General features: G+C 41.3%; 1 protein-coding gene across 4 annotated transcripts in view; it reads left to right on the top strand.

The window, feature by feature from the left end:
* The window catches only part of PPP2R5E (protein phosphatase 2 regulatory subunit B'epsilon), a 57,935-nt gene extending 41,121 nt beyond the window's left edge, over positions 1 to 16,814 (top strand). For 3 of the 4 annotated variants that reach the window (XM_072115844.1, XM_072115843.1, XM_072115841.1), the window contains exons 12-14: positions 972 to 1,099; positions 1,921 to 2,022; positions 15,342 to 16,814. In XM_072115844.1, the coding sequence (XP_071971945.1) occupies positions 972 to 1,099; positions 1,921 to 2,022; positions 15,342 to 15,441 (330 nt within the window). In that variant the 3' untranslated portion in view covers positions 15,442 to 16,814. The remainder of the gene's footprint in view (positions 1 to 971; positions 1,100 to 1,920; positions 2,023 to 15,341) is intronic. The other variant, XM_072115845.1, reaches the window with a different exon arrangement.
* The last annotated feature ends 698 nt before the right edge of the window (positions 16,815 to 17,512 follow it).

The following is a 17,512-nucleotide window of genomic DNA, read 5'->3' as shown; positions in this document are numbered from 1 at the left end:
GCTGATGTTCTTACGGCGATCTTATGGCCGCCATAAACGTTCGTGTGGAAGGGTCTTTGTAGTGTAGGTTTATTATGTCCAGATAGTTTGCACCATAGTAAACTTTTTTTTTTTTATTGTTTTGTAAAACAAACAGATGTAGATGTTAGCTTATAATATCAAGTTTTCAAAGTACAAATATATATCAAGTAATACATGTCATAGCATAAAGTTTAAAACGTAACATTAAACAATGCCCATCTAAGTTCCTCCAATTGTTATAATGATTTAAGGAGTGTTGCTACTTGTTTCTCAGTAATCTACTTAATTTTTCGTCATAATGGGTGAGCAGACAGAAAATCATTCCAAGCTGCCCACTGTTTCTCACACACATTTAGTTGGCCTTTAAACTCTTAACCTAGATACATTTTAAATCCTTTAAATGATTTTACTTTTATCTGAAATGCAATAATCCACACACAATTTTAGTGCAAACTTGCAATATAATATTGACCAAAAGCAGAACATAGGGGTTATCTCCAGTTAGGAAATAAAGTTTCTGTAGCAGGTTTGGGTCAAGGTTTTATTCTGGGTTTCTTACCGTTATGCAGAGAGTTGTATATGTATTTCGGCAGCAGTCTGTTGTTGTGTTGATACCTAAAGGAATTTAATAGAGGATGCTGTGTAACCACCAGAGGAAGCTGTTATATATAACTTCAGCTATAATAACCCTGCATTGTAATATAAAATAGGCCATCCCCTATCACTGAACTCCAGCACATATACACAGTGAGGGGAATTAAACAAAATTAAAAATCTGCAAAGGGTCCTGTGCATATGAGAATAGAGAGCTAGGGGAGTAATATTGGGGGTTTTTTTGTAGCCAAAATCTTGATACTGCAACTAAGGGTAGAATAGTCTTGTGCAGGTATATTGTATATGTCTTATTTTGCTCTTTGTTTAAACATCATTTCCCTATTTTTCATTGGAAGGTGGCGGAGCGAGCTTTATACTATTGGAACAATGAATATATCATGAGTTTAATAGAGGAGAACTCAAACGTCATCCTTCCTATAATGTTTGCAAGTCTCTACAGGATTTCTAAAGAACACTGGAATCCGTAAGTGAAATTTGATAAATGATTTTCTTATGTTGAAGGCTTTGATTCTAATGTTAGAATTCATGGTAAAACCGCATCGTCTGCATATCTCTGTTGCTTGCATTTTGTGAGGTAGTCATGTTTTTTCAATGGTCACAAGGTGCCTTGGACAATCCATTTAAAAAAAACAAAAAAAAAAACATGTCTGTTATCACAACCATGTGGAGCCCTAGCCCAGTGCAGGTCATACACATTAGATGTGTACCAGCTGAACCTGACTATTGCAGGATTGCTGACCATCTAATGTGTAGTGTGGAAATCTCCTCTACAATAGACGGAGATCTATGGCTGCCAACTTACTGGTGAAGATCTGTAAAGTGCTACGGATTTTATGGAGCTATATAAATGGTAGATTATAAGAAGGTGTTTTTTTTTTTTTTTCCCTCAATGTTGTTTGGTTCTGTATATTGGTATTTCGGCTCATACCTGATCACATGAACACAGGTGCGCCTTAATACTATATGTGGCTTATAAAATGAGACCCTTTTCCAATAGTAGAACTGTTGGCTAATTGTTTTTAATTCCCTGAACTTTTACATAGGTATTTTTACAATTATACTGTTAACATATAAACTAGAATCCAATCTCTACATCTTGGATATCTTAGAAGATTACTTATTTTATTGTTATTTTGCCCTAAACTTCCCCTAAAATCCCCAGGCGTTTAGTTCCCCTTGCTATAGTCGGCAATGGGACTGCTGTATTATAAAACTAACTAATATCTACTTTGTTATACATACATGACCTATTTCCTCACTATCTTCATCTTGTTCTCCCACCAGGGCAATCGTCGCTCTCGTCTACAACGTGTTAAAAGCCTTTATGGAGATGAACAGCACCTTGTTTGATGAACTGACAGCCACTTACAAGTCAGATCGCCAGCGGTAACTTTTTATAGCTTCTTCTTGTCTGTAGCACTGAAATGCTCGATTTCTGTGCTGCATTGACTCGATTTGTATATTAGGCAGTGTTCACACTGGTGCCATGGCTTCTGTGTTTTAATAGCAAAACTTTGACAGGACTCTAATGGATCCCTGATCAAAACTTGGTCAGCAATAATAAAGCTCCAGAATCGGCTTTTCTTTCCATGATAACAGTGTGAATTAAATCTTTAAAAATAATTTTCAGAATTTTTTCTTTTCTTTTACAGAATATTAACTGTAAACTTGTTTTTCATTTACAATAACAATTTTTTTTTTGTAGAAAAGTTGTACTTTAGAAAGGGGTTCATCGAAGGCGACACCTTTCAAAATGTCGCTGCATTCCTTGTGAATAGTTTAACTTGCAAGAGTAATCCGTAGCCCAAGAAATAACCTCAGGAAGAGTGTTTTATTAGGCTTAGTTCACATCTATGTTCCATTACACCTTAATAATAAATAATAATAATTTCTTTGTATAGCACACAAAGATTACACAGCACTGCACAGAGCTTGCCAAATTAGTCCCTGTCCCCAAAGGGGCTCACAATCTAATCAACCTACCAGTATGTTTTGGAGTGTGGGAGGAAACGGGAGGACCCAGCTGAAACCCATGCAAACACTTAGAGGACATATAAAACTCTTTGCAGATGTTGACCTTGGGACTTGAACCCAGGTCCCCCACACTGCAAGATTGTAATGCTAACCACTGAGCCACCATGCTGTCACCTTCTGTTATTATTAGTGGGAAATAATGGTGCAGAAGCCTGCACCCTCTTTTTCACTGTTAGAGGTTTTTCCACAAAACAAGTTAGAATTGTGGATAGGACCTGACTTGCTAATCGGAGGGGGTCTGATCACGAGAACAGAGAGTTTGATGTACCTCCATGATGAGGGGAGCAGCTGATCGTGCTTGGCCAGGCTGCCCCATTCATCTCTATGGAGCTGACAGAGATTACAGAGTAACTTTGTTTCGTGGGAAACCCCTTTATTAACAGATCGAAACAGAAGGTCCATTAAAGGCAAGGGAGAGCATAAGTGAAAGGAAGACCTTCACACTCCATACTATTTGGGCCTAACATGTCCGCCTTTCAGATGACTGTCCACGTAATACAAGGACCAATCGAATGTTCGATACTTATACAGAGCCTAGTAGCAAAGGGGGATACTAATATCCTGTAACAGTGATGGCGAACCTTTTAGCGATCGAGTGTCCAAACTGCAAGCCAAAACCCACTTATCTACCACAAAGTGCCAACATGGTAATTTAGAGCAATATTACCTACATAAGGGCCAAATAATACTGCCACATGTTTACCACCACTATTAGTATGCATAACACAGACATACAGTACACACACATATATATATATATATACAGTATGCATAACACAGACATATACAGTGCACACACACACATATATATACAGTATGCATAACAGACATGTACAGTGCACACACACATATATATACAGTATGCATAACACAGACATGTACAGTGCACACACACATATATATACAGTATGCATAACACAGACATATACAGTGCACACACACATATATATACAGTATGCATAACACAGACATATACAGTGCACACACACATATATATACAGTATGCATAACACAGACATATACAGTGCACACACACATATATATACAGTATGCATAACACAGACATATACAGTGCACACGTATATACAGTATGCGTAACACAGACATATGCAGTGCACACGTATATACAGTATGCGTAACACAGACATATGCAGTGCACACGTATATACAGTATGCGTAACACAGACATATGCAGTGCACACGTATATACAGTATGCGTAACACAGACATATGCAGTGCACACGTATATACAGTATGCGTAACACAGACATATGCAGTGCACACGTATATACAGTATGCGTAACACAGACATATGCAGTGCACACGTATATACAGTATGCGTAACACAGACATATGCAGTGCACACGTATATACAGTATGCGTAACACAGACATATGCAGTGCACACGTATATACAGTATGCGTAACACAGACATATGCAGTGCACACGTATATACAGTATGCGTAACACAGACATATGCAGTGCACACGTATATACAGTATGCGTAACACAGACATATGCAGTGCACACGTATATACAGTATGCGTAACAGACATATGCAGTGCACACGTATATACAGTATGCGTAACACAGACATATGCAGTGCACACGTATATACAGTATGCGTAACACAGACATATGCAGTGCACACGTATATACAGTATGCGTAACACAGACATATGCAGTGCACACGTATATACAGTATGCGTAACACAGACATATGCAGTGCACACGTATATACAGTATGCGTAACACAGACATATGCAGTGCACACGTATATACAGTATGCGTAACACAGACATATGCAGTGCACACGTATATACAGTATGCGTAACACAGACATATGCAGTGCACACGTATATACAGTATGCGTAACACAGACATATGCAGTGCACACGTATATACAGTATGCGTAACACAGACATATGCAGTGCACACGTATATACAGTATGCGTAACACAGACATATGCAGTGCACACGTATATACAGTATGCGTAACACAGACATATGCAGTGCACACGTATATACAGTATGCGTAACACAGACATATGCAGTGCACACGTATATACAGTATGCGTAACACAGACATATGCAGTGCACACGTATATACAGTATGCGTAACACAGACATATGCAGTGCACACGTATATACAGTATGCGTAACACAGACATATGCAGTGCACACGTATATACAGTATGCGTAACACAGACATATGCAGTGCACACGTATATACAGTATGCGTAACACAGACATATGCAGTGCACACGTATATACAGTATGCGTAACACAGACATATGCAGTGCACACGTATATACAGTATGCGTAACACAGACATATGCAGTGCACACGTATATACAGTATGCGTAACACAGACATATGCAGTGCACACGTATATACAGTATGCGTAACACAGACATATGCAGTGCACACGTATATACAGTATGCGTAACACAGACGTATGCAGTGCACACGTATATACAGTATGCGTAACACAGACGTATGCAGTGCACACGTATATACAGTATGCGTAACACAGACGTATGCAGTGCACACGTATATACAGTATGCGTAACACAGACGTATGCAGTGCACACGTATATACAGTATGCGTAACACAGACGTATGCAGTGCACACGTATATACAGTATGCGTAACACAGACGTATGCAGTGCACACGTATATACAGTATGCGTAACACAGACGTATGCAGTGCACACGTATATACAGTATGCGTAACACAGACGTATGCAGTGCACACGTATATACAGTATGCGTAACACAGACGTATGCAGTGCACACGTATATACAGTATGCGTAACACAGACGTATGCAGTGCACACGTATATACAGTATGCGTAACACAGACGTATGCAGTGCACACGTATATACAGTATGCGTAACACAGACGTATGCAGTGCACACGTATATACAGTATGCGTAACACAGACGTATGCAGTGCACACGTATATACAGTATGCGTAACACAGACGTATGCAGTGCACACGTATATACAGTATGCGTAACACAGACGTATGCAGTGCACACGTATATACAGTATGCGTAACACAGACGTATGCAGTGCACACGTATATACAGTATGCGTAACACAGACGTATGCAGTGCACACGTATATACAGTATGCGTAACACAGACGTATGCAGTGCACACGTATATACAGTATGCGTAACACAGACGTATGCAGTGCACACGTATATACAGTATGCGTAACACAGACGTATGCAGTGCACACGTATATACAGTATGCGTAACACAGACGTATGCAGTGCACACGTATATACAGTATGCGTAACACAGACGTATGCAGTGCACACGTATATACAGTATGCGTAACACAGACGTATGCAGTGCACACGTATATACAGTATGCGTAACACAGACGTATGCAGTGCACACGTATATACAGTATGCGTAACACAGACGTATGCAGTGCACACGTATATACAGTATGCGTAACACAGACGTATGCAGTGCACACGTATATACAGTATGCGTAACACAGACGTATGCAGTGCACACGTATATACAGTATGCGTAACACAGACGTATGCAGTGCACACGTATATACAGTATGCGTAACACAGACGTATGCAGTGCACACGTATATACAGTATGCGTAACACAGACGTATGCAGTGCACACGTATATACAGTATGCGTAACACAGACGTATGCAGTGCACACGTATATACAGTATGCGTAACACAGACGTATGCAGTGCACACGTATATACAGTATGCGTAACACAGACGTATGCAGTGCACACGTATATACAGTATGCGTAACACAGACGTATGCAGTGCACACGTATATACAGTATGCGTAACACAGACACGTATGCAGTGCACACGTATATACAGTATGCGTAACACAGACACGTATGCAGTGCACACGTATATACAGTATGCGTAACACAGACACGTATGCAGTGCACACGTATATACAGTATGCGTAACACAGACACGTATGCAGTGCACACGTATATACAGTATGCGTAACACAGACACGTATGCAGTGCACACGTATATACAGTATGCGTAACACAGACACGTATGCAGTGCACACGTATATACAGTATGCGTAACACAGACACGTATGCAGTGCACACGTATATACAGTATGCGTAACACAGACACGTATGCAGTGCACACGTATATACAGTATGCGTAACACAGACACGTATGCAGTGCACACGTATATACAGTATGCGTAACACAGACACGTATGCAGTGCACACGTATATACAGTATGCGTAACACAGACACGTATGCAGTGCACACGTATATACAGTATGCGTAACACAGACACGTATGCAGTGCACACGTATATACAGTATGCGTAACACAGACACGTATGCAGTGCACACGTATATACAGTATGCGTAACACAGACACGTATGCAGTGCACACGTATATACAGTATGCGTAACACAGACACGTATGCAGTGCACACGTATATACAGTATGCGTAACACAGACACGTATGCAGTGCACACGTATATACAGTATGCGTAACACAGACACGTATGCAGTGCACACGTATATACAGTATGCGTAACACAGACACGTATGCAGTGCACACGTATATACAGTATGCGTAACACAGACACGTATGCAGTGCACACGTATATACAGTATGCGTAACACAGACACGTATGCAGTGCACACGTATATACAGTATGCGTAACACAGACACGTATGCAGTGCACACGTATATACAGTATGCGTAACACAGACACGTATGCAGTGCACACGTATATACAGTATGCGTAACACAGACACGTATGCAGTGCACACGTATATACAGTATGCGTAACACAGACACGTATGCAGTGCACACGTATATACAGTATGCGTAACACAGACATGTATGCAGTGCACACGTATATACAGTATGCGTAACACAGACATGTATGCAGTGCACACGTATATACAGTATGCGTAACACAGACATGTATGCAGTGCACACGTATATACAGTATGCGTAACACAGACATGTATGCAGTGCACACGTATATACAGTATGCGTAACACAGACATGTATGCAGTGCACACGTATATACAGTATGCGTAACACAGACATGTATGCAGTGCACACGTATATACAGTATGCGTAACACAGACATGTATGCAGTGCACACGTATATACAGTATGCGTAACACAGACATGTATGCAGTGCACACGTATATACAGTATGCGTAACACAGACATGTATGCAGTGCACACGTATATACAGTATGCGTAACACAGACATGTATGCAGTGCACACGTATATACAGTATGCGTAACACAGACATGTATGCAGTGCACACGTATATACAGTATGCGTAACACAGACATGTATGCAGTGCACACGTATATACAGTATGCGTAACACAGACATGTATGCAGTGCACACGTATATACAGTATGCGTAACACAGACATGTATGCAGTGCACACGTATATACAGTATGCGTAACACAGACATGTATGCAGTGCACACGTATATACAGTATGCGTAACACAGACATGTATGCAGTGCACACGTATATACAGTATGCGTAACACAGACATGTATGCAGTGCACACGTATATACAGTATGCGTAACACAGACATGTATGCAGTGCACACGTATATACAGTATGCGTAACACAGACATGTATGCAGTGCACACGTATATACAGTATGCGTAACACAGACATGTATGCAGTGCACACGTATATACAGTATGCGTAACACAGACATGTATGCAGTGCACACGTATATACAGTATGCGTAACACAGACATGTATGCAGTGCACACGTATATACAGTATGCGTAACACAGACATGTATGCAGTGCACACGTATATACAGTATGCGTAACACAGACATGTATGCAGTGCACACGTATATACAGTATGCGTAACACAGACATGTATGCAGTGCACACGTATATACAGTATGCGTAACACAGACATGTATGCAGTGCACACGTATATACAGTATGCGTAACACAGACATGTATGCAGTGCACACGTATATACAGTATGCGTAACACAGACATGTATGCAGTGCACACGTATATACAGTATGCGTAACACAGACATGTATGCAGTGCACACGTATATACAGTATGCGTAACACAGACATGTATGCAGTGCACACGTATATACAGTATGCGTAACACAGACATGTATGCAGTGCACACGTATATACAGTATGCGTAACACAGACATGTATGCAGTGCACACGTATATACAGTATGCGTAACACAGACATGTATGCAGTGCACACGTATATACAGTATGCGTAACACAGACATGTATGCAGTGCACACGTATATACAGTATGCGTAACACAGACATGTATGCAGTGCACACGTATATACAGTATGCGTAACACAGACATGTATGCAGTGCACACGTATATACAGTATGCGTAACACAGACATGTATGCAGTGCACACGTATATACAGTATGCGTAACACAGACATGTATGCAGTGCACACGTATATACAGTATGCGTAACACAGACATGTATGCAGTGCACACGTATATACAGTATGCGTAACACAGACATGTATGCAGTGCACACGTATATACAGTATGCGTAACACAGACATGTATGCAGTGCACACGTATATACAGTATGCGTAACACAGACATGTATGCAGTGCACACGTATATACAGTATGCGTAACACAGACATGTATGCAGTGCACACGTATATACAGTATGCGTAACACAGACATGTATGCAGTGCACACGTATATACAGTATGCGTAACACAGACATGTATGCAGTGCACACGTATATACAGTATGCGTAACACAGACATGTATGCAGTGCACACGTATATACAGTATGCGTAACACAGACATGTATGCAGTGCACACGTATATACAGTATGCGTAACACAGACATGTATGCAGTGCACACGTATATACAGTATGCGTAACACAGACATGTATGCAGTGCACACGTATATACAGTATGCGTAACACAGACATGTATGCAGTGCACACGTATATACAGTATGCGTAACACAGACATGTATGCAGTGCACACGTATATACAGTATGCGTAACACAGACATGTATGCAGTGCACACGTATATACAGTATGCGTAACACAGACATGTATGCAGTGCACACGTATATACAGTATGCGTAACACAGACATGTATGCAGTGCACACGTATATACAGTATGCGTAACACAGACATGTATGCAGTGCACACGTATATACAGTATGCACGGCACACATATATACAGTATGCACGGCACATATACACACAAATATGCACGGCACAGATACAGGCACAGATGCACACATTCTATATCTGTGTTATGCATATGTGTGTAAATGTCCCATATACACACACATATATGCATAGCACAGGTATATATGTATGTGAACTGTATAAAAAATTTTAGACACTGTACAACTTACAGTTATCTATGAGGAAGGTACACAGCAGCCTCTGGATGTTCCGGGTCACAGCCTCCCCCTCCCCCTCTCTCTCTGTCCCGGCTCCACTTCAGGTCTCCTAGTAGGAGGGGGAGGTACAAGCTCTCCATGCTGTTTCCTGCTCCCAGCGCTGCACTGGGATCTTCTTATAGAGCATCGCTCCTCTGACAGGAGCACAGACATCCTGCACCCAGCTGTGGGCTGCATCTGAGGGGCCCGCAGGTCCTCAGTTTGGAAGAACTGCATCTACACTGTGCAGTGTGACCTGCCTGCTCTGTATCTGAGCGCAAGGTGCAGATGCTGTTCTTCTAAACTGTGGACCTGCGGGCCTCTGCACACGGTGGAGGATGATGGCATGCGTGCCAGCAGAGAGGGCTCTGCGTGCCCTAGGTTCGCCACCACTGTCCTATAACATTTAGCTGTAATGCCCATGCCCCTAACCAAATTTTCTACTTGATGCTAGATGAGTCTTGATTTTACATATGAATCCTAATATGTGACCATGTTACAGATGTCTAAAATAAACCTCAGGGTAAAAAGTTTTCAAACTTGTTAACCTGCATATTTTCTGACGATGTGTATATAATCTGTTATAAGTGGCAAATCACATGAGGTCTAAAATGTCCTTCACAATGCACAGAGGAGCAAGGGAGACAAAACATCTAGAAGTTTTCCACTGGTGTGTAACTTTTTTAGGTTGCTTTTTATGTTGGAAAGTTTGTTCTGCTAGTAAAATTATTATGCTCCCTGCATGAATATAATTGACAGCATTCTCTTCATTTCAGCAGTTTATATAAGTTTTAATTCACCTCCCCTGCTTCCCGGCCAGCCCTATGAGGGAGGGCAGCTGCTGCCTGTGTCAGAGTTCTCTCTTCCAAACTCATGAAGCTCCCTCGCCCCTCCCCACTTCATCACATATGCCTGGAGGAGGATGGTGTGGAGGAGAGGAGGAATGTATGAGGAGATACAGGCACACACAGGCTGCAGCTGTCCCCCCCCCCCCCCCCCCCCACTAAAATGATTCAGAATGCTGACACAGGCATTTTTTAAAATCTGCAAAGCAGAAGCTATTGGATCCAGCTAAAAATCACATTCCTAGTGAGACAATATTGCGTTATTTTGCATTACAACTTAAAGCAAACCTAACTGCTACTGAGTGGGTGAAGTGGTATAGGAGAGTTGCACTTTAAGTGGGGCCAAAGGCAACACATATGTGAAGGCATCAATAAGGGCTGAGGAGAGGGACATGGGCTTTCTCACAAGACTCATATTATTTTCCTTGTGTTTATACCCCCTAGTAGTGGTCCTAATTAATTCTGGTAGCTCTTATTGGTTGAGTGGCAAAATAGCACTTTTTAGCACTATAGATCTATCAGTACTGTTCTTTTACCCAAACCCTTCTGTGGTTCCCATAAAATGGGCTCCATCATACATACAGACCTGGAGCCCATTTTATGCAGGCCCGCTGTAGATTTGTGGACAGCAGATGGACAAAGCGCATTGGTGCATAAAAAGTGTAAGATATCACATCATTAGATGGGAATACCCCTCTAATCCCAGGGCATACCAGGATGGCTGTGTACGTGATATAAAACATGCTGAGAAATGAAGCATGGGTTAATGCGGTGAGACGGCGCCGAACTCTGCCAAACCAGCATTAGACAATTGTTAACTGTTTTTCATGAATGCATGTAAGGAGATAGTGTCACAAGTAGCCGAACAATAACCCTACTGTCAGGGGCAGAGAACATTTCTGAATACCACAATATTATATTCCTGGAAAACAGGAGATTTATAGTGATTGTACGTGACATAATCCTGGCCGGACTTATGCAGAGTGATGATGGAGACTGATTTGTGGCTGATGGTCTAAAGAGTTAACAGAGGATTAACAGAAATAGGCGTGAAAGAGGTTGTTAGGGATCTGTCAATTTTCTGGCCAGACTTCGGCATGGAATACGTGTTTATTATGCCTTATGAGAACATAAAATCTTGGGCATGCTTTAAATCTGGTAATTACCCCCCTATAAAATAATTGTAACAATGCTTTACAGTGAGCATTTTTGGTATGGCATGCTTCTGAAGTCTGGTTGGATGGTGCTGAAAAGTTTAACTTGTCAATAGGAATGTCATTTTTAGCCTATGCTATGCAAATTTTAAACATGCCTCTGTCAGTATTTTGAATCATTTCAGTACTTTAGAAAACATTATTTCACATTGCCTGGCTCTCTGCCAGCACTGTGTAGTGAGTTCTGGAGGGGAGCTGGATAAGCAAGGAGCTGAGGAGACTGAGCCACAGGATGCAACTACTCTTCTCGGGTCTCGGCACACTTCTGCTGGCAGGGAGCCTGGTTACATTTTGTTAAAGCTTAGAAATATAAGGTCTCCCCTTAAAATAGGACCTAATGGCAGTCATTGCATCAGCTCCCCCACACCATACATTAGCATTATTCAAGCAGCTACCCGGACAAGAGGGGTCATTAAAGAAAAGTGCTAAACATGAGAGATTCAAGCCAATGATTCCAATAGAAATGGAGTCACATGAAATTCAGCATGAAATAAATTTGGCGAATTATAGGGATATTGGAGAAGTTGATTTTTTTGATCAGCAGCAAATGTGAATTCTTGTTCATGGAAATCCGACATACAACATGCCCTGAAAAGAAGACCTAGACCTGCTTTAGGAGAAAACATTGTCTTATTTTCGGGAAAACATGGTATTATGTATAATAATTATTCGCAATGCTGACAAAGGCATTTTTAGAATAAGCATAGCATAGGCTATTTTAATTTGTCCCCAGCCTAAAATTTCTGGTGACCTGTTTGCTTTAAGGACACAACCTAAGATCATTTTCTTAAAGGGAACCTACCACCACAAATCTACCTATAAAGGTAGATTGGGTGGTAGGTGGATCAATAGGAGGTGAGGATAGCCCTTTTAAGGGCTAATCCCCACGTCCGCGCACTTTTTTGGTAACTTTTATTAGACTTGTATGCAAATTTTGCTATGCGGCTACTGGGGCGTGGAGTAGCCGCATGTGAGGTTACATGGCGCGGCTACTCCACGCCCCAGTAGCCTCTTTTCCCCTCCTACTCACTATCTCCGCGCCCTCGTCCGTCGATCCTGCCGTCTGCGCATGCGCAGAACAGCAGGTCTGCGCCTGCGTGGTCACTTCTCCGAAGCCGGGGTTGCACAGGTGTGTTCCTGCTGTTCTGCGCATGCGCAGACGGCAGGATCGTCGGACGAGGGCACGCAGCTACAAGGAACTGCGCGCCGAAGATGGTGAGTAGGAGGGGAAAAGAGGCTACTGGGGCGTGGAGTAGCCGTGCCATGTAACCTCAGATGCAGCTACTCCATGCCCCAGTAGCCGCATAAGAAAATTTGCATACAAGTCTAATAAAAATTACCAAAAAAGTGCGGGGATGTGAGGATTAGCCCTTAGAAGGGCTATCCTCACGTCCTATTGATCCACCTGCCACCCGATCTACCTTTAAAGGGAACCTACCACCACAAATTTACCTATAAATGTACACTACGTCTTTTCAGATAAATTCCCATTTCAATGCATATACTAATGAGGCAGTTGGTGCACCCGGGAATACTGCTATTCACACCTCGACCTCTACTGTCTCCATCTCCTAAGCAGGAGATTGGTCTTGTGAGGAGCATGGGGAGACTAGATGATTTGGGCCAGGGCCCTTTATGCTGATGACATCCCCTTGGTGCAGCAACTGCCTCATTGGCAAGTGCATTAAAATCTAAATATCTTGGAAGTGGCACAATATACAGAAATGGTAAAGTTATGTTGGGAATCACAGTGTATTTATCTACAACACGCGGCTGTGTTTTCTGTGAAGAACTTCTCAAGGTGGTCACAGTACCACAGACGCACCAAATTTGTACAGCTTTGGCAAACTCCTTTTCTAGGACCCATAAAGTGTAACTAAACTTTTGAAGTGCAGTGCAGTGAGCGGTGTACCTGAAGGCCTTCTCTGTCGCACCCTCTTTAGACAGATAAGGAGACAGATTAACTCTTTCCATACCTAGGGAACGTTTCACTTGATTCAGCTATGTTGGACCCAGTGAACAACTGCATTTGGACTTCCATCACAAAAATCACAACAGAAAACTAAAATTTCCATTCATGTAAATGGACTTTTAATTGCTTCAGTTATTGCCCTTTGCTCCGCTTTGCTTCACATTAGGCATCGGATATTTAAGAGGAAAATTGGACATAAACTGCAGAACTATTTTTCCCCTCTGTAATAATGGATGCCTAACATAAGGCATGCAAATAAACAGAACCCACTAAAAGTATTTTTTTTGTGATGGATGTTAATAGCAGAAATCCAAATGTGTGAATTGGGCCTAAGGAGGTGAGACGGTCTGAAAAGAGTTCAGTCATTAAACACCTCATCAGGCTCCTTTATCTCTCATCTATCAGTGGTGTATGGGTATATAAAGCTGATTGACAAACACTGCTTAAGGGGGTTTTCCACGAAAGAAGTTGGGCCCTAACTTGCTGATCAGTGGGGGTCTCGGTGATGAGACCCACACAGATCACAAGAACATCGGGTCCGATGTACCCCAGTAGGACTCCTTGTCGCTCCCAGAGATGAGCGGATCAGCTGACCACACATGGCTGGGCTGCCCCAATTTTCTCTATTGGGCTGTAGGAGATACATTAGAGCCCATTGGACCCCGCGTTCTAGTAATCTGTGGGGGTCCCATCACTGAGACCTCCACCGATCAGCAAGTTAGGCTCTAACTTGTTTTGTGGGAAACCCCTTTTAAATAAGGGAGAAAGGCAGAGGGGGAAAAGGGCACAGGAACAGATTTCTTAAGTAAAGTATATTACAAAGTTTACTATTATCTGCATTTTAGGGTAGAAGTTTAGTTTAGGGTATTTTCATATAAAGGAATCGAATATGGATTTTCCAATGGAAAATCTGTTAAAATCCTCTGTTAGGATTTCCAAGTTGGATTTCTATGGACAATCCATATATATAGGTATGAGTGATTTTATTACTGATGTTGCCCCAATGGAGCTCTAACAAACATTTTTATTTTTTTTTTGTGTATGTGTTGCATTTTTGTTGCAAGGTCAGAAAGAATGGTATGAACTAATAGTATTATATTGATGGATACAATATGTCTTTTAGTGCATTTCCTAAGTCTCCTACCTCTTTAATAACTCAATGTCTTATTCTGTTTGCCAGTGAGAAGAAAAAAGAAAAAGAACGCGAGGAGCTATGGAAAAAATTAGAGGACCTTGAATTGAAGAGAGGTCTTAGGAGCGACGGCATTATCCCGACTTAACAAAGGAAATGATTTCATCTTTATCCTGTGGAGTCACATGTATGTAGTAGAAGATGGAGCAGCAGTTTCTGTATTGTGCAACTTTACAGTAGATAACATTCGTTTCATTATTACAACAGCACTGTATATAACTGTCTAAGTAAAGGAAAAAAAACACAACAAAAAAAAAGCAAAACAAACAAATTCTATGGACTGTAATCCAAAGTTTGGACACTAGATGAACTTCTCAGAACTTTGCAAACATAATCATTGTTTCTTTACATCTTCTCGGATCTTGATGAAAAATGTTTCCGGTGTCAAAAGCTCCCCCATTTTGTCAGGCACTTGATATTTATCATTGGGCATCGCAGTGTTTCAGATCCAGCAACCCTTAAAAAATTTAGCTTCACTTTCTGCTAAACTATATAAATCTATTTATATAGTGAAAAACTAAAAAAAAAAGTAAAAAAAGGTAAAACACAAATTCTAAGTTTGCAAGAACATCCTCCTTCCCTGGATACCATTTTCCTCTATGTAAAGCATTTATTACTTTTTTTTCCCCCCCATCTTTCTTTGCACATTTTTTTTTCCCAGCGCTGAATGTCTTAGAATTGTTCCCTGGTTTTGTGTCTTGGTGTGTGTATATAATATATACTTTTTTAATTAAAAGGAAAAAAAAACCTGAAAGTTCTGCTGCTTTTCTGACTAATGGGTATGCATTAGAGCGGTGTCAGCCTAATCGGTGAAGGGTCATAGGTTGCGGCTCCTTGCTCTAATGCCGATCCATTTGGCATATAGGCACCAGAGCTTTTACTAAAATAAAATCTATATATATATATTTATATACATACACTAAAGTTCTGGTGCTTATTTTGACTCTTGGGTATGCATTATAGCAGCAGAATGAGACCTGCTGCAGCTATGATGGTCCATAGTTTGTACTAATACTTACCCAATACTTGAAGACGCTCTGGAAGGTCAAAACAGAAATGTCTACCAACTCTGGTGCTTGCTTTGACTATTGGGTATGCATTATAGTGGGGGGTGCTACCAACATAAGGATTGCAGATTGTACACATACTGCATTGGAGCACGTATGTGCAACCTCTGGGTGCTGTAGCATGCAAAAGAGAATCTAGAGGGAAGGCAGGTGTCCTCCCAGCGGTGTATTTTGAAAATGAGCTTACATTCTCTGTATATCAAAGACAACAATGTAAAACCCAACCAGTATTAGTTTGTATCTGCCATACCACTGCAACACACAACACGGGGCTGTTTTAGAAAGAAATATATATATTTTAGCCATTATTATCCTACAAATTTTATTGGACCATTTTGAAATAAAGTTTAAAAAAAAAAAAACACTAAACAGTAAAAATGGGACAAGGTATTATTGGAGTGATTGTATTCACAGACAAATCGTTTTTGGTTCTGCTGTTTGGACGTCATTGCCTTATCTTCTAGCAAATCTGTATTCCATCTAAAGGGGGTGTAACCTCTAGGAAACGCACTCACTAAAGAATAAATACAAGTCATGTGGAGGTGTCGTTGTGGACATTAGATCTGTACAATGCCAGGCCTTGTCCGGAGGAAGGCTTTTTATTTTCTGCCTGCCACATCAGTCTGCGCTCTGAACTGGATGCTCATTTCAACTACTGTGTTTACCATCCAAAGTGGTTCTGCAAATGCTACTGAAAAGAAAGAGAAATTCTGGAAAATTCCTATTGTCCTGAGTATTAATAAAGTTCAAATGCTTTTATATCAAAGGTGCATTGTGACAGAGTTGTTTACACACTTCCGGTGCGATGACCGCAAGAATTGTCGCTATCTGGATATGTTTGGTCAGGTAATAAAGGTGTATTGTCTGGAACCATGTAGATGTAGTAGGAAGAGGAATGGTCATCACTGCTTGTTTTATCCAAAGTTCATTGTAACGCTTAGTTCTTGTGGTAAGGGCAGATGTACACGGCTGTGCTAAATACAATACTTTTTGTACTTTAAAGGGGTTTCCCACAAACTAAAGTTAGGCCCTATCCATCTGTGACCCCCACAGATCTATGAAGCTGACGGACCGCTGCACTCGGCGATCTCC

The sequence above is a fragment of the Engystomops pustulosus genome, chromosome 7 (genome assembly GCF_040894005.1).
Source record: "Engystomops pustulosus chromosome 7, aEngPut4.maternal, whole genome shotgun sequence".
NCBI lineage: Eukaryota > Metazoa > Chordata > Amphibia > Anura > Leptodactylidae > Engystomops > Engystomops pustulosus.
Note: the sequence above shows the minus strand (reverse complement) of the source record. Positions and strands in the feature narration are given on the sequence as shown.